Source organism: Podarcis tiliguerta (assembly GCF_965153285.1).
Source record: "Podarcis tiliguerta genome assembly, chromosome: 6".
NCBI lineage: Eukaryota > Metazoa > Chordata > Lepidosauria > Squamata > Lacertidae > Podarcis > Podarcis tiliguerta.
The window spans coordinates 79233382-79257245 of record NC_139539.1 but is presented as its reverse complement, the minus strand read 5'-3'; the positions used below and the strand labels follow the sequence as shown (position 1 = coordinate 79257245).

At 41.6% G+C, this 23864-nt stretch overlaps 1 protein-coding gene across 6 annotated transcripts in view; it reads left to right on the top strand.

Moving 5' to 3' along the window:
- NEK7 (NIMA related kinase 7) overlaps positions 1-21040 on the top strand; it is an 85149-nt gene extending 64109 nt beyond the window's left edge. For 4 of the 6 annotated variants that reach the window (XM_083445387.1, XM_083445388.1, XM_083445390.1 and 1 more), the window contains 2 exons: positions 5121-5234; positions 16754-21040. In XM_083445387.1, coding sequence (XP_083301513.1) covers positions 5121-5234; positions 16754-16864 — 225 coding nt within the window. In that variant the 3' untranslated portion in view covers positions 16865-21040. Of the gene's footprint in view, positions 1-5120; positions 5235-7184; positions 8096-16753 lie in introns of those variants that run through there. The other 2 variants (XM_083445391.1, XM_083445392.1) reach the window with 1 other exon arrangement.
- Positions 21041-23864: the final 2824 nt, after the last annotated feature.

The window sequence follows — 23864 nt, the reverse complement described above, 5'->3', positions numbered from 1 at the left end:
TGCTGATCATTTCTGGTTAAGATTGGTGGGTGCAATGGGGAACTGTACCTTTTAAGAGTTGCATAAGGAGCTGTCAAAATGTTTGCAGTTATTAAAGCCACAAAATTACTGTCAGATTAATTGATATATCTGGTAAGCATACCTCCTAAAAGAGAAGCAGGAAAATAACACTATGAGCAGGTATTCATTCAATCATTCACTCATGCACATGATAATTACGGTCCTGTGGCTTAATACTAATTATACAGGAATCAACAAGATAACCAAGTTGAACCAAATCCTTCAGGACATGCACAGCTGCTCCTAAGGTTCTCCCACTGTGCTTTACAACTTCTACCCAAATGCTCTCCAGAGAGGCCCTCCCAGCTCAAAAGCATCCAGGTGAAGTAACAAACCACCTGCCTCCATGATTCAGCAGAACTCACTAAAGCTATCCATCAGGATAAACACCTGCTAACGCAGAATTGGGATTTTGTGAATTGTCTCTTTATATCCATGGCAAACGTTATTGTTTTCTTTGTAACCAACTCAGTGCCCCTTCTAATCATATAAACAGTGGCTACCTCAAGTACCTTTTGAGATTTGAATTTTTCATACTGGGGCTTGGGTGTTTTCACATTAAAAAAAACCAAACAAACAGTATTAGGACCCTGCTCTTCGTGGGGAACCACTCCACATGCAGCTGCTGGGTGACCTTGGGCCAGTCACACTTCTCTGAAGTCTCTCAGCCCCACTCACCTCACAGAGTGTTTGTTGTGGGGGAGGAAGGGAAAGGAGAATGTTAGCCGCTTTGAGACTCCTGAAGGGGAATGAAAGGCGGGATATCAAATCCAAACTCTTCTTCTTAATACTGATTTAGCAGCACCCATAGGGAACCTAGTGGATGCTCAAAGAAATGGCATCCTCTGTGCAACTTACTGGCAGCTTACTCTGGTGTGATTCTTTTAGTAGAAAAAATGTTAAGAAAACATATTGTGCACTCACATCTTTTTGATTTTAATTTCTGATCCAGAATGTGCCTCGATTTTTGAAATGGAAAGCTGTATGATTTGGTTTGGAATTCAAAAGGCTTTTTTGGCTGTGTAGAATGGAATTTAATGTAGATTTTAAAATATTTATCAAAATAATGTATTCTAATCAAATAAAAGCCTCATGGAAGAATTCCTTTAGACATTTATGTGGATCAGGATAGGGATTTTGTGAACCCCTGTTTTCTCTTATGCTTCCTGTTATAAAATTGTGACCTTTAATGAAATTAACAACTGCATTTTGTATTGACAGTACTTTCATTGCTTTTTTCATTTATCATTGCAGTGTGTTGATTGTTTTGTTTTGTATTACTGCAGATAGTTAGGATATAATTAGTGAGGTCATGTTATGAAGGATGGCAATAGGTTGATAATAAGCTTCAGGTTTTAGTGAAATCACTCCTCAGATTTACTGATTTAGCAAGAGGATCCTTGCCACGTAGGAGAGTAAATACAAATGTTGTGCTGGTATACAAACAGGTGCAAATGTTAAGATCCATGATTATAAGATCTGTTCCTTCTTCTCTTAAAAATTAATCCACAGTCCAATTTTATTTGGCTATCAACAGATTTTACTCACTTGAAATTCATTCAGCTGTTGATCTCGTTGAATGGAATAATCCAGTGCTTCCAATTATTTGTAATAAGGATCCTGTTTGTAATAATCATTTGTAATAAGAATGGCTAACCCACAAAACAGTTAATCGAGAGCAGTTTAATTTTAGCCAGTTTATGTCTATTACCATCAATGGGACTGATAAAGTATGAGTATTTCAGTTCAACAATTCTCTGAAATTGATTTTTTTTTTACCTGTCTTACATAAAATACCCTTTAAAATGTTTTAATTACTTCCATGTTTGGTGCATTTGTTCATGTTTATCTTCAGATTAAAGATAGGGAAACTGTTCATGAAATCTCCATAAAGGGCCAAGTGACTATGTTTCACTAGTTAATTTGTGGCAGTTGATTGGATTTTCAGCTAAACCTAATGTTTGGTTTATTTTCTGTTTCTGGCTGCTGTATGGCGGATCACTTACAGTTTAATAACAATTACTGACTTTCCTTATTATGAAGATTTTTTTTCTTCCAAGGTTCATTTTACAACAGGAAAATTATACTTTCAAATATGCTTGAGATATCAAAAAAAAATAATAATTAAATAACCACCCCAAAACACACTCTAATCACTGCGGTTTTAATTGATATGCAACAAAGTAGACTTTACTAATTAAAATCAAGATGCCATGCTTTTGCTACATGGACCTTTACATGGAAAAGTAGGTTTTACACATTTCCTTTATTGTTCAGTGCAGCAATTGCATTCTTACAGGGTCGTAGGTTGGTGGCTTACAGCTCCCCCCCAAAAAAAAGAGTGGGAGAGAGAGAGAGAGCTCACGTTGCCACCAGCCCTGAAGACAGACAGTGGGCTTTCGTCCCTCAGACACCCCCAGAATACTAATCAGGAAAGTCAGACCCTGGAGGTCAGGGAGCAAGTCAATCATTCTAGCGATCGTCTCAGTGTGGAGGATCAAATTAGCCTGAAAAATTCAGCTGCTGGGAGGAGAGGGCGAGCAGCTGTCAGGGGCAGCAGCGAGATGCACTAATGAACCAGATGAATAGTGCAAAAGCTTGAAAATAAAAACAGGACAGTTGACATTTTTCATCTGTCAAAGCAGGAGATGCATGAAAATATAGTATTCCTGTTTTAACTCCTTAGGGGACATTCAGCTTTTCTTTCTTTCTTTCCCCCCCTTTTTTAACACTCTGCAGCATTCAAACAAGAGTACTTTTTAATGAACACCTAGCGTACCAACACACAGGATCTCTGCATTTATTTTGAATTTCCTGCATTTCGTGCAGGTTCTGCTGTCGGAATTCCTGGCTTTGTTTTTTTTTGTTGCACATAAAGGGGGCAAAAAAGGCTGCATGAATTACCTTGTTTCAAGATTTAATATTATGGGGCAAACTGCTTTTCTTGAGAGCCTTAATCCCTTTGCTCTTAGGGGTTTTAAAAAGAGAATGCAATATTTATGGTATCCAATTAGTGCACGCACAGCTGTAATGGATTTTGAGATCCTTGCTGTAAAATCCTTGCCTTCATGTCCATTTCGGAAGATTCCTTCCCAAAGTCTCCTTTATCAATAATGCCGCGGCTAATATTTTGCAGCTTTCTTTTGGTTGCGAAGGAGTTAAATGTTCTATCTGGAAGACCACAAGACAGATGAGAGCCATTTTCAGCTTGTCCTGTCCCTGCTGAAGCTCACTGAGTAGCACAGCATGGACTAGCGTGTTTCACACACACTCTGCCTGTCTGGGGAATGTACACATTGTCCTTCCAAAATCAAACTTATTAGCACATGTAGAAAAGGGTGACTGACTTTGGGGCAGCATCGCACTCCAAGCAGTGCTCACACCGCTGCGGTTCAGAGATTTAAAGCGTTTGGAAGGCAGTACGGACATTTTTTTTAAATAATAAAAAAAAATCCCTGTAAAGTTAGCAATCCCACCACAGTATTTGTTTGCCTTTGTAAAGTCGGGCTATCTTCAAATAAACATTAGGTGCACTAATGATATTTTAAAGTTCTTACTTTAAAGGTTCCTTGCCAAAAGATAATGGTAAATTTCTTAAGTGTACATGAAACCAGAATTATGCCTGCAACATAGCATGCTTGTGAGGATTTGTATTCATATTAAATCAAGTGTTGATGCATATATCAACTTGCATTTCTGCTTCCAGCATATGTGTTTGGGGTTTGGTATGCACAGAGGACAGAAGCTGCAGTTCTGCACCAAATTTCATTCTGCTGAAACCAGTTTTGAATGAAAATTGCTGTCTTACCTTAAATTTAGAAATTACATTTTAAAGAACTAAGCAGATAGTGAAATGGCAAATTCAAAAAAGCCAAATGGTAACAAAGAGAGTAGTATATGCATAAAAAGCAAAAGGGTTAAAGTTTCTGAAACCAGCCAAAAGATTAGACTCAGGATAGATTTTAGCATTATCCTCACAATCGCCAGAGACTGTATCCTTTGGGTAATGGCCATAGTTCAGTAGTAAGGCATCTACTTTGCATGCAAATGGTCTCAGATTAAGCCCTTAGCATAACCAGGTAGGGATGGGAAAGTCTGTTGTCTGAAGGGCTGCTACCTGTCCGTGCAGACAACATTCAGTTAGATAGACCAGCAGCCTGATGTAGTATAAGGCAGCATCCTTCCCAGATTGATGGGTTGTCCAGGGTCTACAAAAGCAATTGGGAGTTCAAGCAAAACATGGATGACTCAACTTATTTCAGTGTGGTCTTACTCACCCATGGCGGTGTCCTCTGTAAACTGGAACTTGCACAAAGTTCCCAAAAAGAAGGTGGGCTCCAAACGGAAATAAATAGTTTACAAAAGTACTTTATGGCTTTGCAGACTACGCAGCAATATTTCATTCTTTAAAGCATAGGTGATCATTTAGGAGGAATATGGTCAGGATCCAAAGAACAGTTTAGGTGTACTCATGGGGGTTACAGTGGGATCCCCCAGTGGGATTTTAAACATTTTTCAGCCATCATGCCATATCACAAATTGGTTTTGAGAACTCTATCTGTTTCAGAATTAGTTTTCCATTTTCCATGGTGGTGGTGGTGGGTGGGTAGGGAGGGCTGTGTGCTATTTGAAAAACGCAAGCCTAGAGCAGAACTTGTTGCACAGTTCTTTTAGATTCTGATCAGAATTCTCATTTAAAAATTAGATCTTTATTTGTATGGTGAGTCTTACAAAGTCAGTATTGGTGAATAATAATCTGGTTTCAGAAAGACATGTCAGTTAAATATATAAACAGACTGTAACATTACAGAAACCAGCTTCACTTGCATTAGGCACACACCCTTCAAAAAACGATTGAGAAACAAATAGAATGAAGTTAAGGGCAGTGAAGATCACAAGAAGTTGATGTAACATGTTTTCTATCTAAAAATTAAACTAGGCCTTTCAAAACAAAAAGTAGTTCCTTGAAAATATACTTATTTCTCCTAACCACACACACAAATTAAAAATCACACAAAAAAAATCCAAGATACATTTTATTTTGTTTTAATTCCACACAGATGGCTGCACTGCAGAGTCCATTCTATGGTGACAAAATGAACCTGTATTCCTTATGTAAAAAGATTGAACAATGTGACTATCCACCTCTTCCATCAGATCACTACTCAGAAGAGGTAAGTAGCACCACTCTCTGTGGTATATTTGAAGGTAGAGGTATGAGTACTTGATGAATATTGAATAGTGCCTTTAAAAAAAAAAGTTTCCAGTTTATACTGGGATCTGGGTATGTTCTTGCACAAGCATAGCTTATGCATGAGAACGTCTTCATGACCTTCTTGTTTGTATTGTGGGCTCAACAGTGTGCCAGTTTTTTTCCTTGATCCCTGAATATGCTTCCTCAAGAGAATGGTGTGCTTTCAACACTGTGGCAGGTTTGAAGCTGAAATTTTCACATGCAGAAGAGTCGAAGGAGATGGCTGTAAAGCAATACATAATACTTTAGAGTGGTCCTGTCTCCTCCTCCTAATACAAGAGATTAAAATTTGAATGATGCTGTGTAGGAGAAACCACTCACAGTGGATGCAGAAAACCCAAACCCTTAATACCATCTGCTTCGGTTTGCTACAAATGAACAGCAGGATTTTCTTTTATTCACCTGTATGGGAGCATTGGTATTATCTTGCGCTAGCAAGTGTCTTCGGAATTCATCTTCTTTTGGTGTTCTCGTGAGAACTAATCACCCTTCTGATAACTTCATGGAGGAATGAGACTCCCCACCAGTTCACCTGCCAACATAGATGTGATCCAAAAGTAATTAGGCATTCTCATGTCATAGCCATGTTTCCCCTGAACCCCATAAAGAATGCTTGTATTCGATATTGTTGGAATAATACCTGCACAGGCTTAGTCCCCATGCATGGATTACCCTAAAGCCATATGGATTACCATAAGGCATAATGCGAGTTTCTCATTCCTGACCAAAACTTTCCTGTCAAGGAAAGTCAAGGAGCTTAATCTCAGAGCTCAGGTCCCTTTACCAAGAGAAGGTGCTGGACATGGAATGGGAACCCTGTGTATCCCTTCCATTCTCTATGGCAGAATGTGCATACGTCTTTGTATACCTGTAGAAAACACAGGGTTCCAGTCTGCGATACAGAGGCTTCTCTGCATTCTCAGGAGAGGACCTTGTACTGAGAGTCAAGGATTAAGGCCGTATTGCTGTTCCCATAGTGGTGAACTTGTGCTACTGATAATTGATTTTGATTTAGATGGTGAGGATTGCAAAATACTGATTAGCAGCAAAAGCATATGTAAAACACATTCTTGCTAACTAATGCAAGAAGACCCAGGAAGAACATACGTTTCTTCAGTATATGAAAAAGTGTGTGTATGCTTGTGTGTGCGTAATTCTTTTATCTTGTAATGAAATATTCTCAAAGTTTGAACTAGGTAAGATAATAGCAGCCGCAAGCCAACAAAGAGGCTACAGTAACTTATTCTAGTTCAATGTACATGAATTAAAGATTATGTTGAAATGCACATAAATGTCCTCTCTGAAATATGTTTTGTAAGTATTAAAGCTTTGCGCTGCTTACAGAATGGGGAGTAACTTGTAATTCAAAACCTTGAATCCTCTTGCTTTCAAGATTTTGATTATTAATAAAAGATTGCAGTCCAGGAATTTTTGGTCTTTTAAACATTCTTTGTCATATATAGGGTGACAATTTGTATTTTTATTATAGTGACAATTGGAACACAGGGCGGTTTTTTGTTGTTGTGTTTTTAGAAAGATGATTAGAATTACTTTTTGAGGTGGAGATTTACCACCCATTAATTTGCGAAACCTTTCCTTAATGTAGTCTTCCCAATTAACTCTTTTTTTCCAGTGGCCATTTTTAATTATTACGTTTTTGCGGAATATAAATATGGCACTTCATATAGGCAACTTCAGAACCGGAGGCCTAGAAATACAGTAGGGTGTGAACAATAATGCAAAATGATAGCAAGAATGTCAGGGGCCGTTCTTTGTTGTGTCATTCATGCTGTCTTCCTTTTTCCACGAAGCGCATGAATATTTCACGTATCTGCATCCTCATCCTCTATTCTTCTTGACTAATTTTCAGACTGTCTGAATTTGCATTTCACATGGTAGCTGATTAGGAGATGCCGAGTGCAGCAGTGAAGCCTCAGCAGGCGGTTGCCATGGTGACCTTCAGCAGGATTTTAATGATGATGCCACTAGTGGTTCGTTGAAGTCGGCCTGCCTGGAGGGCTACTTCACTGCAGCTAAGTGTGAAGTTGGATATATGGATTCTCAGCCAAGGGGCAAATATCAAAGTCCGGCTCTGATAGAAGGTCTTGGTACTGGGAAAGAGAAATAAGATTCCACCTTTTTTTTTTTATTAACTTAGTTTGCATAGTTCCAGGTTAGGAAAGGGTGGGTGGAATCACACACACACACACACACACAAAACAACAACAACAACAACAACCATGTTGTATATTTCCCCCATGCACAAAGAGGGAGATTTACATTAACACCCTTTAAAAAAAATCATTTATCCATCCGACAGCACTAAAGAGAGCAAATTGTGCTGTTCCATTAATAAATAATTTCTTAAGAAAAGAAGTGGCCTTCGGAGCAGAAGGTGTTGCTTTGAACCCGTTGTCCCTTAAAAATCAAGTGTGGTACAAAACATTTTTTTATGAAATATATTTTAAGATTTTTCCCTCTGCCTCTAATAATATAGTTTTAATTGTGAAAGTCTTATTTAGAACTGCAGAGGAGGAACTAGGCTAAAGTGTGTCTGCCAGACTGCAGCAGCAGCAGCATCCTAAAGACTTCTCGAAAATTTAGACTTCAAACCCGTTATCCAGGTTGAAAAGTGCACTTGGTTGAGCTGCTGAGTTCAGGGTTCACTGAACAACGAAATCCACTTGAATTTTTTATGCGAATAAATTTTATGAAGGAATAAAATTACTTTGCATCAGCTTCTGTCTGCTTTCATAGAAGAACATTTAAAAAAGAAATAAACCCTTTAACCACAGAATAGTACTCTTAAGATCAGTTTCTAAAACAGATATCCTTTTTTTCTTTCCTTTTTGGCAGTGAAATCATCAGTTGCTTTTGTTTTCTCTGGGTTTTGGATCTGATGTGTGTGCTTGTGTTAATACAAATCCATTTGGTCTACTAGCACCCTTCTTCACATGCCATGACAGTGCACACTGTTTGCAAACTCAGTTGTGGCAATGTTACCTCCTTCCTTCTTTGAACTCCTTCCTGCCAAAAGTTCGGCTGGTTCCTTAAACCCATCATGCTGAGAACTACTTTTTATTTTATTTTATTTTATTTTTTGAGTGGTTGGAATGCTCCTAGGCTTTCCATAACACCACCGCTGCTGAATCAAAAGGATGGAGAGGTCTCATTTCAGTATATTGAAGCTTATCCAATTGCCACAAAGGTTTCAAAAATCTGCAAATTGCTTTTTGATTTTGTTCGTTCTTTGCTTTCAGTGAATTTGGTGGGGGTGGGACATATTTTGGGGAAAACCCAGTCTTTTCTTACAAATCTGAGTACTAATTTGAAACATCCCTTTTCTACAATCCTAGTAAGACATATTCCAAAGCTAGCTTTGACTGCAACAAATAAATATATAGATACAATGAAAAAACCCTACCCTAGATACTAATGAGAATTCCACTTGCAGAAGAGTCTGCCAGGGCTGCCTTTGGGACCCTTTCCTTTTTATTTTCTCTATCAATGATGATGTGGAAGAATTTGATGGCAGTGAGATTGTTTTACCCAAAGTTTACAGTTCTCTTTTATATTGTGCTGTTCTTATTTTATCCGTTATATTGACCACGTGGCTTTCGCAATGTGGACCTCGGCAGGAGCGTTTAAGTTACTTCAGACAGTGGTTCCCAATTAGCTAATTACTGAGAACCCCTATTTTTCAATTGATAGCTATGTTAGTTACAGTAGTTTATTCTGTGATCCACCCTGAGACGGTATATAAATTTAATTAATTAATAATAAAATAATCATACCTCTGCAAAGCAATTTTTGGAACAAAATGTGGGGTAGCCCCTAGTAAGCAAAAGATTTTAGGTATACTAAAAACAGACTTGGGTTGAGCGATACCTGGTTTTCAACATTGTGATCTATCGGCAGCTGAACATCATGATATTCTGATATATCACAGTGTCTGAAATTGGAGACTGGGGATGAGGGAAGGAGCAGTGACAGAGATCAGGTGGGTGGGGGTGAAGAGAGGAAGGGGAGTCATCTCCACCCCATGGTTTGAGTGGGGGGGGGGGTGTGCATCAAGCCGCCGTCAGCAGGGCAGCCAGTGAAGATGCAAGTCCACTGTGGCTGTTGCGGCTTTCCTGCTGACTGAGAAAATCTGCTCCGCCTCAGTGCCAGGGGAAGGTAGTGCCTGGTGTCTTGAAATGAGGATGATCAGCTGCCTTGTTTTCCCTCAGCATGAGGGAAGGCAACTTAGATTATCATGCGATATCGGCGGTGCCTTGAAATTGCTCTCCCTCGCATGAGGAGCAATATATTTATTGCTAAAGGTAAAGGGACCCCTAACCGTTAGGTCTAGTTGCGGGCGACTCTGGGGTTGCCGCACTCATCTCTCTTTACTGGCCGAGGGAGCCGGTGTTTCGTCCACAGACATCTTCTGGGTCATGTGGCCAGCAGGACTAAGCAGCTTCTGGCGAACCAGAGCAGCGCACGGAAATGCCGTTTACCTTCCCGCCGGAGCAGTACCTATTTATCTACTTGCACTTTGATGTACTTTCAAACTGCTAGGTTGGCAGAAGCAGGGACCGAACAACGGGAGCTCACCCATTGTGGGGATTTAAACCGCCAACCTTCTGATCGGATTTGAAAACCAATTTTGGCCAATATATTGAAAAACCACACAGTGCTAAAACAGACCATAAAACCTTTGATATGACCATGCAGAAATGACAAAAACTTAGCTTGGAGGGAGGGAAAGGAAGAACAATTGCCTTAGGACATTGTTGGAGTTCTTCAAAACAGAGCACTTGGTTGTTAATGCACAGAAGATAAAAGCTGGTTCTCTCATACATGCATTGATGACAAGTGATGACCTGTACGTGTGAATGAGCAATCGCAGATTAACTGCCTCACAGTGGTCTTTTGTTTCATTCGTTTATACATTTCATTGGAGACCTTCACATGTTCAGCTAAGTGTTGCGCAATCAAATGACAGATGGCAAATCTAGTAATTTACCTGCCAACCAGTCAATTGCTAATGACGCTCTTTCGGAGATGGAAAACATTATACATGTGTGTCCCTAGCGCGGGGTCCCAAAATGAAACAGACCTACATTTCCCCTCACCACTGTGTGGAACAAGCATTGATAGTTATCAAAGGCCAAGAGACACCTGTGTGCAAAAGTACTCAGTATGTTCAGCCTCCCCCTCCCCTTCCATAAAGGAGAAGGAACATGCAGAGCAGGCATTTGTGTGATTAGGCATCTGACTCTGCTCAGGTGAGGTTTAGCTGCATATTGGAGAAACTGCAAGGGGCGGGAGGTGATCTTGCTTGAGCACACAAAACCCTGTTAAATCAGACTAAAGGTTTATCTAGTCCAGATTCCTGTTTTCCATAGTGGCCAACCAGCTTATTTATGGTGGATACAAATCCTTTCAAGGAGAGACTTGCAGAAAACCTTTAAAGCTGCAATAAATACAGTTAATGTACTATATCAGCTCCTCAAACACTATAAAACACATCAGGATAAAACCAGCAGAAATCATCCATAAAAGGTCTTGAGGGCATAATAGGAGCTCCCAAGAGAGAGAGATATCCCCAACATCACTCCCCCCCAACCAAATAACAACATTAAGATAGAAGCAATATTAAGATGGAAGTCCACAAGCAACATCCCTTTCCAGATATTGCAGACCAAGAACCGGTACCATACTGGCTATCAGCACATTTTGTGGTAATGCGTTCCATAAATCATTCGCTCTTTAAGGAAGCACTTCCCTTCTGAACGTCCCCCTATTCGATTTCATTAGATGGCACAGAGTTTTAATATTGTAAGAGAGAGGGAAAAAACTTTTACCTCTATGTATGTTTCCTAAACCATGCATGCCATTCTGTCATGCCTTGCCCATTACTTTCCTTTTTTTCCTAACCTAAAAAGGCCCAGACATTGTACCATTTCCTTGAAGAGAAGATGATTCAGCCCACTGATGTTATTGGTTAAGCATCTCTAGACCTTTTCCAGCTCTGCAGTGTCGCTTTTAGAGATGTGGCAACCAGAACTGTGCACACGATTGTGCAGCAGAAGTATGGCCGTTCCACAGATTTGCATTGGGCTATTGCACTACTGGTAGTCTCCCAGTTGCTTTCTCAATTACTTCTGGCATTGAATTTGCTTTTTTGGCGTTGGCTCAGTCTTCAATTCAAAACATTTTTTCCCTTATGAAGTATGTAGCCAAACACCTGTTAGCTTCAGATCAAGACATTTATCCTATCAAAAACCAAATGATCAGAGCCTTGTAACATTAGCTGCCGTTCTTATGCTTGTACTGGTGAGAATATGAGTAGACAAACTTTCTTATGCCCAGCAATATTCTGTTTTTGTATTGGTTCAAAGTTCAGTGGGCTTCTAATGAAGATACATACACCGTCATGTGAAAGACAACAATCCCATGACTGCAGTCACGGAGCAGGAATTCTAACACCCCCCCCCAACAACTGAATGGGCATGGTTTTCTTAAGAACTTTTGAATTACTATTCTGAATGTCAGGTTGGTTCTTTTCCAGGCAAAGTCTCTAATTTTACTCAGAATCACAATATCATAACTCACAAATCCCTACAGAAGTTGCTCCCCTCCCCATCCTGAGTGGACATAATAGTCTCTCTCTCTCTCTCTCTCTCTGTGTGTGTGTGTAGTACATCTTAGTGATAAAACATATATGTTACGTGCAGAATGCCCTGTAGGTTCCATTCTGTCATGAATGGCAATGTATTCAGTCTTAGACCTTAGAGGGCCACTGTCACTTGGAATAGAAAGTTTGGGGCTAGATGGCCAATTGTCTAACCTGACATGAGGCAGCTTCATATATTAGTATGCTTAAAAGTTGTGGAGGTGTGTGTGTGAGGGACTGGGCAGAGGAGGAATGGTGGAGACCACCTCCCCGGCCTGACCCTTCCAGAGAAGAAGACATTACAACGGGGGTTTGAGGGAGGTCACAGCTCAGAGGAAGATGAGGGGAAATGTTGGGAAATAACGGGAGAGGAGGAGGAGGAGGCAGAGCCGGAGCAGCTGGCTGCCATGTTACCACCAGAAAGCATTCCAGACCCACCATCTCCCAGAACCTGGCGAGCCTTAAAAGTAGGAGAACAAAGAGCTCGAAGACAGATGGCCCTAAGCGGCAACTGTCAAGGGGGTGGTGCTGTTGACAAAAGAGGAAGTGGGAGAGAAGGGCCATGGAGATTTACTTGGGACAACACCATTATTCCAAAAGGTTCAACAGTGGTACCTTGGGTTAAGTACTTAATTCGTTCCGGAGGTCCGTTCTTAACCTGAAGCACCACTATAGCTAATGGGGCCTCCTGCTGCCGCTGCGCAGCCGGAGCACGATTTCTGTTCTCATCCTGAAGCAAAGTTCTTAACCTGAGGTACTATTTCTGGGTTAGCGGAGTCTGTAACCTGAAGCGTATGTAACCTGAGGTACCACTGTATTCCCAAGCCTCTCTCTGTAAATATTGAATAAAAAGCAGGTGGTAAGGACTTTTCTTATCCGTTTCTGGCAACCTGCCATGGGGGTTGGTTCCTCTGCTGCCTGACAGGGGGAAGGTGAAACCAGACCCTTAGTAGCATCTTTTTAAGGAGTAATACGTTAGGTGAATATCTTCTGCTTAGGAATAAGCAATGTTTCTTTCTGCTTTAAATCCAAGTTCTCCGCCATCGCAGGCGTTTCCAAACACTGGCTTGCCTGTGTCAGCCTTTTTTTTTTTTGGTCCCTTTTTACGACTTGAGGGACACTGAGTCCCCCCCACCCTTGGAGTCTGACAAACCTGTTAAAGTAAAAAGAAATGTGTCCCGCTGCTCCCCACTACCAGGCTAAGCTCCAGGCAAAATACTGTCATTGTGCTAAGTTCACAGAGGAGGTTAAGGAGAATAAGCCAAGCCGAAGGAGACTGCTGCTCAGAGATGCAACAGGAGCCTTCCCAGTCTTAGGTACTGTCCCAGTCTGCCTTTCGTAGAGCATGCTGGTCATCCCATACCAGACTAGAATATATTGCTGTCCTGACATCTCGGCTCAGCCTAATTCACATTAGCATCCCCCAGGTCAGCTGAATGCAATGGATGCTACTAGCTCCATATTAAATAGGGAACCTTCCCGACTTTATGGAAATGGATATGCCTGACAATAGGCAAAGGCACTGCAATCCCGTATTCAGCAAGAAGTCGTCGTCTTTCCACACACCTCAGAAAAGAACATTCTGCCGTGTTTTGTGCTTTTAGGGAAGATGCTTCATGGAAGTAACGTGCATTCGGGCAATAGGATGGGAGCCATTTTTTCAGCTTTGACAAATACTTCAGAGTTCATACTTAGAAAGATTTAAGGGGAGCCTGCCTCGATCACTTTCTCTCCTGTAGAGTTCATGGCATCTACCCAAAGTCTCAGTTTCTTCTGCAGTTTAGATGCCAGGTTTGGAGCTTCATCCCCAGCCCAAGTCCGTGTTTAAGATATTCAAAACAGGAGTAAGCAGTGGCTTATTTTTTCCCATTTCCATGCTGCTGCTTCAGCATAAATCAGCCATCTTGATCAGCAGGAAATAAATACATTCATACACATATATACATACAAGCTTCCCCTTGCAGACTCAGGTTATCTAGATTATAGGAAACATTCCTGATATGCATTAATAATTAATAACTATGAATAAATAATTTTACACTTTACCTTTTTTTTTTTTAAAGGAACCCCTGACACTTTTCAATTTGTCCTACAATATTAATTTTACGCATATATATTTCCTCTTCTGCATAGCAGCCTACAAGGAGCAACCCATCCGTAGATAAAATACCTGTGGCATGCATGAAATACTACAAAGTTCCTTCAGGATCTGCCCAAAAGGGTTCTCTTTGCGGAGCCGAAACCTTCGTTTCTCAGAAATCTCTTGCCTGCCTGCCATGTAAGCAGTCTGCAAAGCGTTCAGCCATTGACTGCCTCTTGGCTAAGCTTACTAATACACTGCTCTTGTCGACTGCAATATATCATCAACCCCTTGCATCTTCCTGTGGCAGATCATGTAGCTTTCCTATTGCATCTTGGGTCATCTCCTTCTGGATTTGTGAACTTTGAAGTTAAGCCTCACTTAAACTGAACGCGCACTCTTAATAACAAAGAACATGCATCCCCATAGGACCGTTCCTTTATTTTGCAACTCTGCATTGAAAATGGAAAGTGGGGCAGTGGGGGGTGGAAGTGATTTCATAGAAGTCTGGAGTCCCATTTTAATATATCTGAAATAAAAGTTTTCCACATGCTAGGCACAAGGTAAAAGAAAAAAAAAAGAGATTAAGAATGCAATCCTATTCATGCACTGAGTTCAGTGAGACATACAGTGGTGCCTCGCAAGACGAAATTAATACATTCTGCAAGTTTTTTCGTCTTGTGAATTTTTCGTCTTGCGAAGCACGGTTTCCCATAGGAAATGCATTGACGGTTTCCCATAGGAATGCATTGACGGTTTTAAGAAAAAGGCGCAAGACGTTTTCGTCTTGCGAAGCAAGCCCATAGGGAAATTCGTCTTGCGAAGCAACTCAAAAAACAAAAAAACTCTTTCGTCTTGCGAGTTTTTCGTCTTGCGAGGCATTCGTCTTGCGAGGTACCACTGTACTTGAAGGTAAGTGTGCATAGGATTGCAGCTTCCTTTTCAGTGACTTCCATTGTGAGATTAATATAGAAGTGAATTTGAAGCATCCCACACACATTGACCTTGCAGCACTACCTTGTGTTTAGTACGTCTTAGTCGGCAACCCTGCACCAACTTACCTGGGATTAAGCCAGGTATAGTATACGTATATTACTAATATATACTAATATACTATATACTAATATATAGTATATTAAAAACCATGGGCACAGTTCATCCCCATGCAGGTAGTGGAATCAGATTTATCTGCGTGGGACTATATTGGTTGTTCAGTATATGTTGCTCATAAAGGAATCCCTTGCTGAGTCCATCACATGACATGACCAGGTTACATATGAATCTTGCCAGAGGAACTGAAGGGAATATTCAGCTCATAAGACTTTGGGCCACAAAGCTTCATGGCCTTTGAAGGGTCTCTTCCAACTTGTTTATTCTAAGGCAACAGGTTAGAGTAAATGAGTGGCTCTAACACCTATGACTCAATGAATACCAATGATTATAGTAATAAATACTTTAAACTGGTTTGCCAGGGAGGCTAACTTGTGGCCCTTCAGTGTAATTAGACTACAGTTTCCATGGTTTCTAGTCATTGGCCATGTGGGCTGGGACTGCTGGGAGTTGTTGTTCATCAATATCTGGAGGGTCATAGGTTAGCCACTCCTGTTGTATGTATTTTGTCTGTCTGTCTCGAGAGACAATGGAGTACACCTCCAGGAGTGAAGTCAAACCATTGTGTTAGCAGCACTGAAGCTTAGGCAGTGTGTTTGGAGGTTCTGGGCTGCCCAGACAACAAGACACCCCTCTCAGCCTTGCCAATGTGGTCCACTGAGAGCCAGTGTGGTGTAGTGGTTAAGTCTCGTAATCTGGGGAACCAGGTTCGCGTCTCCGCTCCTCCACATGCAGCTGCTGGGTGACCCTGGGCTAGTCACACTTCCTTGAAGTCTCTCAGCCCCACTCACCTCACAGAGTGTTTGTTGTGGGGGAGGAAGGGAAAGGAGAATGTTAGCCGCTTTGAGACTCCTGAAGGGGAGTGAAAGGCTCCCGCCTTATCAAATCCAAACTCTTCTTCTTCTTCTTCAAAAGAAAAAGCAATACATTTGGCACCAGCTTGGCTGCAGAAGTTGCTGGAAAGAAGTGTACAAGTCGTCTTAGAGACTCCATTCCAGATTTGTTAGGCTTTACTCCTTAGCCTGTTCTTCTCCCAGAGATGTCCCGCAAGGTGCCAGAGGTTTAGGATCAGAGTTTTCCTTTTCCTAGATGGGCCACCTTCTCAGGTTAATGAGCCCCACCTCTACCTTTCACTTCCCTCTATAGCACATGTAGAAACCACTGCCTTGACCATTGGACTCACTATTGATCTCATCCGCTCACCACCAGAACTTGTCTTCACATGTAGGGGAAAGTCCCTAACTCTGAGGGTTTGAGACGCAACAGCTACCCTCACCTGGTTTACCTGGCCAATCAAAGCTGTTTCCCAGGGAAACAGCTGACAGCTTAAAGGAGCCACATGTTAGAACTGAGCGCAGGGTGGGGACCAAAGGTGAACAAACTACCCCAGAAGGAGGTACTACCCTTCCCCTAACCCCCCCTACACCCCTGCGTATGCATTAGTGCCACACTATTGTAGTTTTCCAGTACTCCTAATTGAAGTTTGGAGGAGGGAGAGATGGACGGCCCTAATAACTTTGTCACACAGTGTTTTTTTCTTTTCTTTTTTTGTTCCTCATGTCCATAATATTCTTTTTTCCCCCCCTAGCTGCGACAATTAGTTAATATGTGCATCAACCCAGATCCAGAGAAGCGACCGGACATCACCTATGTTTATGATGTAGCAAAACGTATGCATGCACATACCGCCACCAGCTAAGAGACTTGGCAGCTTATGAAGAGAAAGGAAAAAACAACAAACCCACCGGAATCATTCAAGTATTGTTGTGCAAAACCTCTTCCACCTTTTCTCCCATTTGTCTGCGTCACCTAAAGTTTAGTTACATGCAATGAGAATGTTTAGCAGTTTTGTCACAGAGCTAATAACCTAAAATGAAGTATTATTTTTTTAAAAAAATCTTTTAATGGAAAACATGGAACAGTTCTAAACATGACAGAATAAGAAAATCGACAATCCTTTCTGACTTCTGAAAGCTGCAATTTCACACATATTTCTACATAAAGAGCAATGATTTTACATGGGAATAATATTTTGTTCTACATATCAGAGTTGCGGTTTTGCATATGAGCACAACAGTGGACTCCTTAAAGGATTACTGTTGAAACTGCTCCTCAGTTGTTTTCAGTAATGTGTGGAAGTGATGAATCAGCACAAATTGGTGAATTTATTGTTCATTAGTGAATATATTGTTCCTTTTCCCTAGAGGCAATTAATTAATTAATAGGATTTTTTTTTTTTTTAAAGGAATTTTGCAGTTTACGGTTTTCCTCATCAAGATAAATGTAGATAGAAACCATTTTATTTGCTGTTGAGCTTTGATGCAGCTGCTGAATGTGAAAAAGAATGGGTTTTATTTTATTTTTTTTCTCAGAAATTGTCCAACACTGAAAAAAGAATAAATCTGGTCAGCTGTTGTTGTTTTTAAAATCCTTGTACAGTACCTTAACCCCTGCTCCTAAAACTTGATATCATGTATTTGTATTATGCTGTGCCTTGCTGCTCCAAGCCTCTGGGCGAACAGAAAAGAGTGGTGTATTTGTAAAGGGCCTAGGATTCTGAAAGCATCACTGCCACAATCTGTAGGTGCTCAAGATGGTGCTCCACAAAGTTAATCATTTGCAAATCCCTTTTCATTCAGTGGTGGATTGCTAAGCACGTCATATCAGTGACAAAGTGCCTAATCTGGGCTGAATTTATTCAGATAATCTTTCATGCTATATATTGACTTGGTTTTAAAGGCTAGTTCAGCCTTCCCCAGGCTGTTGCCCGCCTAATGTTTTGGAGGACAAGTCCCATCGGCCAACAAGGTAATCCAGGCTGATACAGGTGAAAGGTGTAGTCCAAAATATGCAGATATTACCAGACTGGGGAGGGCTGGGCTAGTTTCCACCCAGCAACATTCAGTATAAGGTACACATTATATAAAATGGCCAAATGCTTGGAATGTCCTAAGTATGGCAGCTTCTCCTTGCGTTGATGCTCCCAGGGTGAATCAGAGGACTCTTTTCTTTTCCTTTTTACACCACAGCAAACCAGCAACAGGAATGGCTTTTGGCTGCCTAGAGTCGAAGCTTCAAAGGAATAGGCAATCTATGTGGCAGCCAGTCATTGATATGAATTGTCCGTTACAATGCAGACATCTGCTTCCTAAATAATTTATGTGTCTTAGAAGGGTATTTTGTTCCCCGAAAATGTTCACTTGAGATTTTAAAAGGAGAGTTTTCTTCTGTTCTTTCTTTTTTTGCATTAGCTTATATTCCAAAGCGAAATTCATAATTAATTGAATAAACATTCAAGGCCCTGAACGGGGTATTTGTTGTGGAGCATAGAAGCATTATGTTGTAAGCTACAAGTGTTGTTTTACATAGTCCTTTAAAATCCTGACCGGACAGCCTGCAAATCTATGACGTGTCAAAGTGGGTTGTTACAGGAGTTGACAGGTAGAATTTTAATCCCACTGTGACACATTTATCTCTGAGAACAAACAAGACGCCATACAGTATTTTTTTCTGCACATTAAACCAACAAATTTTACTAATTCACCATGCAGCCATGTGCAGTTAGGCTCATCAGCGGAAAACTATGTATAATAAAGAAAAATGTAAGTGGAACCCGCACTCCTCAGGAGGCAATGCCTAACAGTGAAGCCAGGCATGGTATTTTGGAGAATCTGATATGTGGCAGTCACCTGACACTGAGCAGAGCCAAAGGCAGGTTTGGCTTCAGTAATCAAAACTGCTGCCTTCCACCACTGGGCAAGATGCGTCTGTGGGGAGACATGGGTGCAGTGAATAAGTGGCAACAGCAGCAAGCAGCCACGCCATGGCATGGCCAGATCTCCCTACTCCTGACCACGAAGCAAAATGGAAAGGTTTACTAAGTCCCTTCGTGGGTTGCTGTGCATAGTCGGTGGGGTGCATTTGGCTTGGTGGACACCATTTAGGCAGGCCTAATCCAGAGCTTTTTTAATTGTTCGTGTCATGCCACTTGAATGTCCACAGCAATAGTGGGATCCACTGTGCACCCAGTCTCCTAGATCGGGGTCCTAGCACAACATGGCTTTGCATGGAGCCATGATTGAGCAAGTTGAAATGATGTCCGGCTGCCTTAGCCTACAAAATTCAGAAAGTGAATGCAATATGAACACTTCCGTTAGGATGATCTGTAATACTTTTCTTTTTTTCACCCTGAATGAGGCTAAAAATAGGTTTGCTAAAAAGAGCGTAGGACAACCTCTTGATCCTCGTTGCCAATTGCTACTATGCAAAAGTATTCCAGCCTTTCATTAAGTCTCTTTCACCCCATCTCCCTCCACCTCCTTTTAGGTCATTTTACAGGTCCGATGGAGAAGGACTGCTACGTTTAACATAGTAATATGATTTTCATCAGGTGTTTTGCATGTTTAGTTGGATGTCGCACTGAATTCTGTAGGTCTTACTCCCAAGTCAGTGGCACAAATTGCAGCTTTGTAAATTTCACATGTGTACCTTTATTACAAAATGCATGCTTTTGGGAAGCCAAAACCTGCTTCTAGAAGAAAATAGTGTTGGCAATAATTATGAAGCTTGCTAAGCTAATATGCCTACAGAATAAAGGTGTTTAAAAAATAATAACAATGAAAGAAATACTTCCAGTGTTGATAATGTAAGATGCATTCTGTCGAAGGACCAATTAAGTTGATTTCAGAAGCCAGCATAAAGAACGTTTCTGGTGAGATGCTTGGTAAGCTTACGTCATATTAAGAAGGTCGGGCTGGGCACCGATGCCATTCAGGCACTCTGCAATGGCAAAACGATTTGCTACGCCACACAAGTTCATTGTAATGAAGATAGCTCTGCCAATGGAGCACTTGAGCAGCCTGTTCATAATCTCTTCTGCTTGCCAGGGCTTCTAGGACTTGGAAGCAACCAAAGGGTAAATATGAGAATCCCACTTAACAAGTTGTAATAAAAGCTAGGGAAGAAAAAGACCTATTCATAAGTCCCTAGAAGTGGCATGCCTTCTCTTGCACTGTTCTGGTAACACTGGAAGGATGACATTATATATTTCAGGTTGGCAAGGTGGAAACTTCCCATGTTGGTATCGCCAGCCACAAGCAGAAGCATGTCTTCCTTTAAATGCTACTGGAGCAGTCAAAACTGATGAACAAGCTACAGTTCACACTTTGGTTTTCCCTCCATCTGTGCAATATCTCATCTTGCTCTCATTAGCTCCCTTCATAGTTGATAGTGGAAAGGAGATGAAGTTATGTGACTTCGCTTCTACAAAACCTGGTGCTTGTTAATGTGTGTAGAAGATAGTGGCAGGGTGGATGGATGGGCTGGCAGTCTGCCGAATCATCTTACCCTGTTTGCCTGGTTCCTTGCCAGGTATCAGAAAGTGGAAGGGTTGAGGAAAAGAGTCGAAAGAAAGCTAGCCGCAGACAGTATAGGTTCAGGTGTAGCAGAGGTGGAATTATTTTCACTGGAACTTCATTCTATCCAAGCTCAATTCTAATCAAAGGCCAGTCTACGCTTCCTGATAAGAGTAAAATAGAACTTCTTACTCAGTGTCACCTAGGGCTAATCTTTCTGACAGTGTATACTTATATATAACGAGTTAATAAATGCCTTAACTTTATCTTCAGCACTCATGGAAAATAGACATTTGTGTAGATGACTCTTTTGAAATGAATGTATTAATCAATAACCAAAACATGTATAATTTTCTGCTGCCTTATACTCAGTTGTACTGTAATATTCCAAATAATATTTGTTGTGCTTTTTGCACCCACTCTCTGCACAAGGAATTGTACTCTTTGTTTGGAAATCTATGTTGTACAATATCTTAATATAAAAAGGCTACACAAATTAAATAAATTGGAAAGTGAAACAACTTTGATGTCCTTTTTTTGCCCTTCAAGGTTTATTTACAAGAATGTGCAAGGTGATGTGTTTACTGAAAATGTTATTGGGGACTGAATTTGACTTAAGATGGCAGATCCAAGCAACATAAATATTTGAGTACTCGGAACCATCTTCTGTAACCCCCTTAAAGGTAAAGGTAAAGGTACCCCTGCCCGTACGGGCCAGTCTTGACAGACTCTAGGGTTGTGCGCCCATCTCACTCAAAGAGGCCGGGGGCCAGCGCTGTCCGGAGACACTTCCGGGTCACGTGGCCAGCGTGACATCGCTGCTCTGGCGAGCCAGACCTGCACACGGAAACGCCGTTTACCTTCCTGCTAGTAAGCGGTCCCTATTTATCTACTTGCACCCGGGGGTGCTTTCGAACTGCTAGGTTGGCAGGCGCTGGGACCGAACAGCGGGAGCGCACCCCGCCGTGGGGATTCGAACCGCCGACCTTTCGATCGGCAAGCCCTAGGCGCTGAGGCTTTTATCCACAGCGCCACCCGTGTCCCTTAAAAAACCCCCTTAAAATGACCGCTAATTCAAAAAACAACAGTTCTTTTCAAACATTTGCAGACAGGTAAGTGCTCCGTGGGCTCAAAGGATGCTTGCAAAGTAGGATGTTCATAGGTCCGTCCCACCCAGCTTTCCCTCCAGTGCAGTCTGTCAGACATCTTTGCAAGTTTCCCAATGGAACAATGTCTTTGCACATTGCAGATGTGCAGCAAAACATACGTGCAGCAGGGGTACAGCCTGCCACTGAAGCCTGTGAATACTGAACATGTGTTTGAAAAAAAAACTACAGTGGTACCTCGGGTTAAGTACTTAATTCGTTCCAGAGGTCCGTTCTTAACCTGAAATTGTTCTTAACCTGAAGCACCACTTTAGCTAATGGGGCCTCCTGCTGCTGCCGCGCTGCCAGAGCCCGATTTCTGTTCTCATCCTGAAGCAAAGTTCTTAACCTGAAGCACTATTTCTGGGTTAGCGGAGTCTGTAACCTGAAGCGTCTGTAACCCGAGGTACCACTGTACATGCAGGGATTGCATAACAGCATCTATAGAGGCCACAGCAACTCCTCTGCCATTTGCAACGTGGCTTCTGGACCTCACCACCACCTGCATAATTAAACTCTGGGAACATTGAACCATGTCCTTCCCAGCACCCTAAACCAAGGCCAGAGCTATGTACAGCCTGATCTTTATATTCCATTTGTTTGTTTTAAAAAAAACTGTGCCAAGAATGCTGAGTTATTCAATCTATAAATTGTGCAGATTCCCCACTATTGAGTGAGAACCTTCTTGTTCCCCACTTAGATTTTGATGGGGTTGTCCAATAGTGATTATTTTTAATTGCTGCTTCTTTTTTAATATCATTTTAAATTGATTGTTAGGGCTTTTAATTGCAAGCTTGGTTTTATGGTTGTTTTACTCAGTGTCACCTTGAGCACCTGGTGGATAAACATAATAGGCAAACAGATCAGCATAAATTATCCTGCATGGAGAGGAATATATACCTATAATGTCCACTGATGTCCTGGTCCTCTAGAAATCCCATTTTTCTCCTTCTGTATCCTATCTTGAGTCGAGAGGTATAACTCTGAATCTATTCTCTGTCTTGAATAGAGTGGTGTAACTGGACCAAGTGTTTTCATGTACAAATTGTGTTTGCTGCAAGAGCTTATAACTGCCACTGATTAGTTGCTGGTCTGGCACAGTTAGCTGCAAATGCTCTTCGTATTTTTGTGTGTGTAGCTTGTTCTATCTTACAATGCAGTGCTTTGGGTATACTTTTTCATCACATACTGATGAGATGCCAGTGAAGCTGATTGCCTCCTGTTCCATTCACCCTGCAAGCTAATTGCATTGTACAAGAGGACTTGTGTGCACTTGTGTCCTCTTGGCATAAGATGGGAGTGTACTCTGAGGTAATCATAGTTGTGTTTTTTAAGTTACATCTGAAAAAACTGGGTCAAAAGTGATCCTGTGTTTGGCATCAACGTTCCATTTGTAAATGGCCAGGTCTCAAGTTACAAGGAGATATGTCTTTTATGAATTAAAGGTAAAGGGACCCCTGACCATTAGATCCAGTCGTGACCGACTCTGGGGTTGCGGCGCTCATCTCGCTTTATTGGCCAAGGGAGCCGGCGTACAGCTTCTGGGTCATGTGGCCAGCATGACTAAGCCGCTTCTGGCGAACCAGAGCAGTACACGGAAACGCCATTTACCTTCCCGCCATAGTGGTACCTATTTATCTATTTGCACTTTGACGTGCTTTCGAACTGATAGGTGGGAGGAGCAGGGACCGAGCAACAGGAGCTCACCCCGTCGCGGGGATTCGAACCGCCAACCTTCTGATCGGCAAGTCCTAGGCTCTGTGGTTTAACCCACAGTGTCACCTGCATCCTTTTTTATGAATTACACCATTTCAAATAGATACACAAACACATCCACAACCACAATTCATTGTCTCCTTCAGAAAAGGCGCTGTATTGAATACTGCTAATAAAACTCCACTCCGTGAGATGCTACTGTGCTGTAATGGTCACTATATCAACCTACTCAAAGCCCAGGAGGTGAAGATGGGAGTGATTCAGACCACCAGTTTCCTTGCCATGATATTTTGTAGTATGTGATGGGATCAGAACGAGAAGGTAGCACTACCCTCTGACAAATTAGATTGGCGGTCCACCTAGCTCAGTACTCTGCCTCCAGCAATGACCAACCAGATATCTCAGGGAAGGTCATGAGCAGAGCAAAATAGAAATACCCACCCTGTGCATGCATGAAAGTGGTGCTGAAGCTGAGTGTCTATTC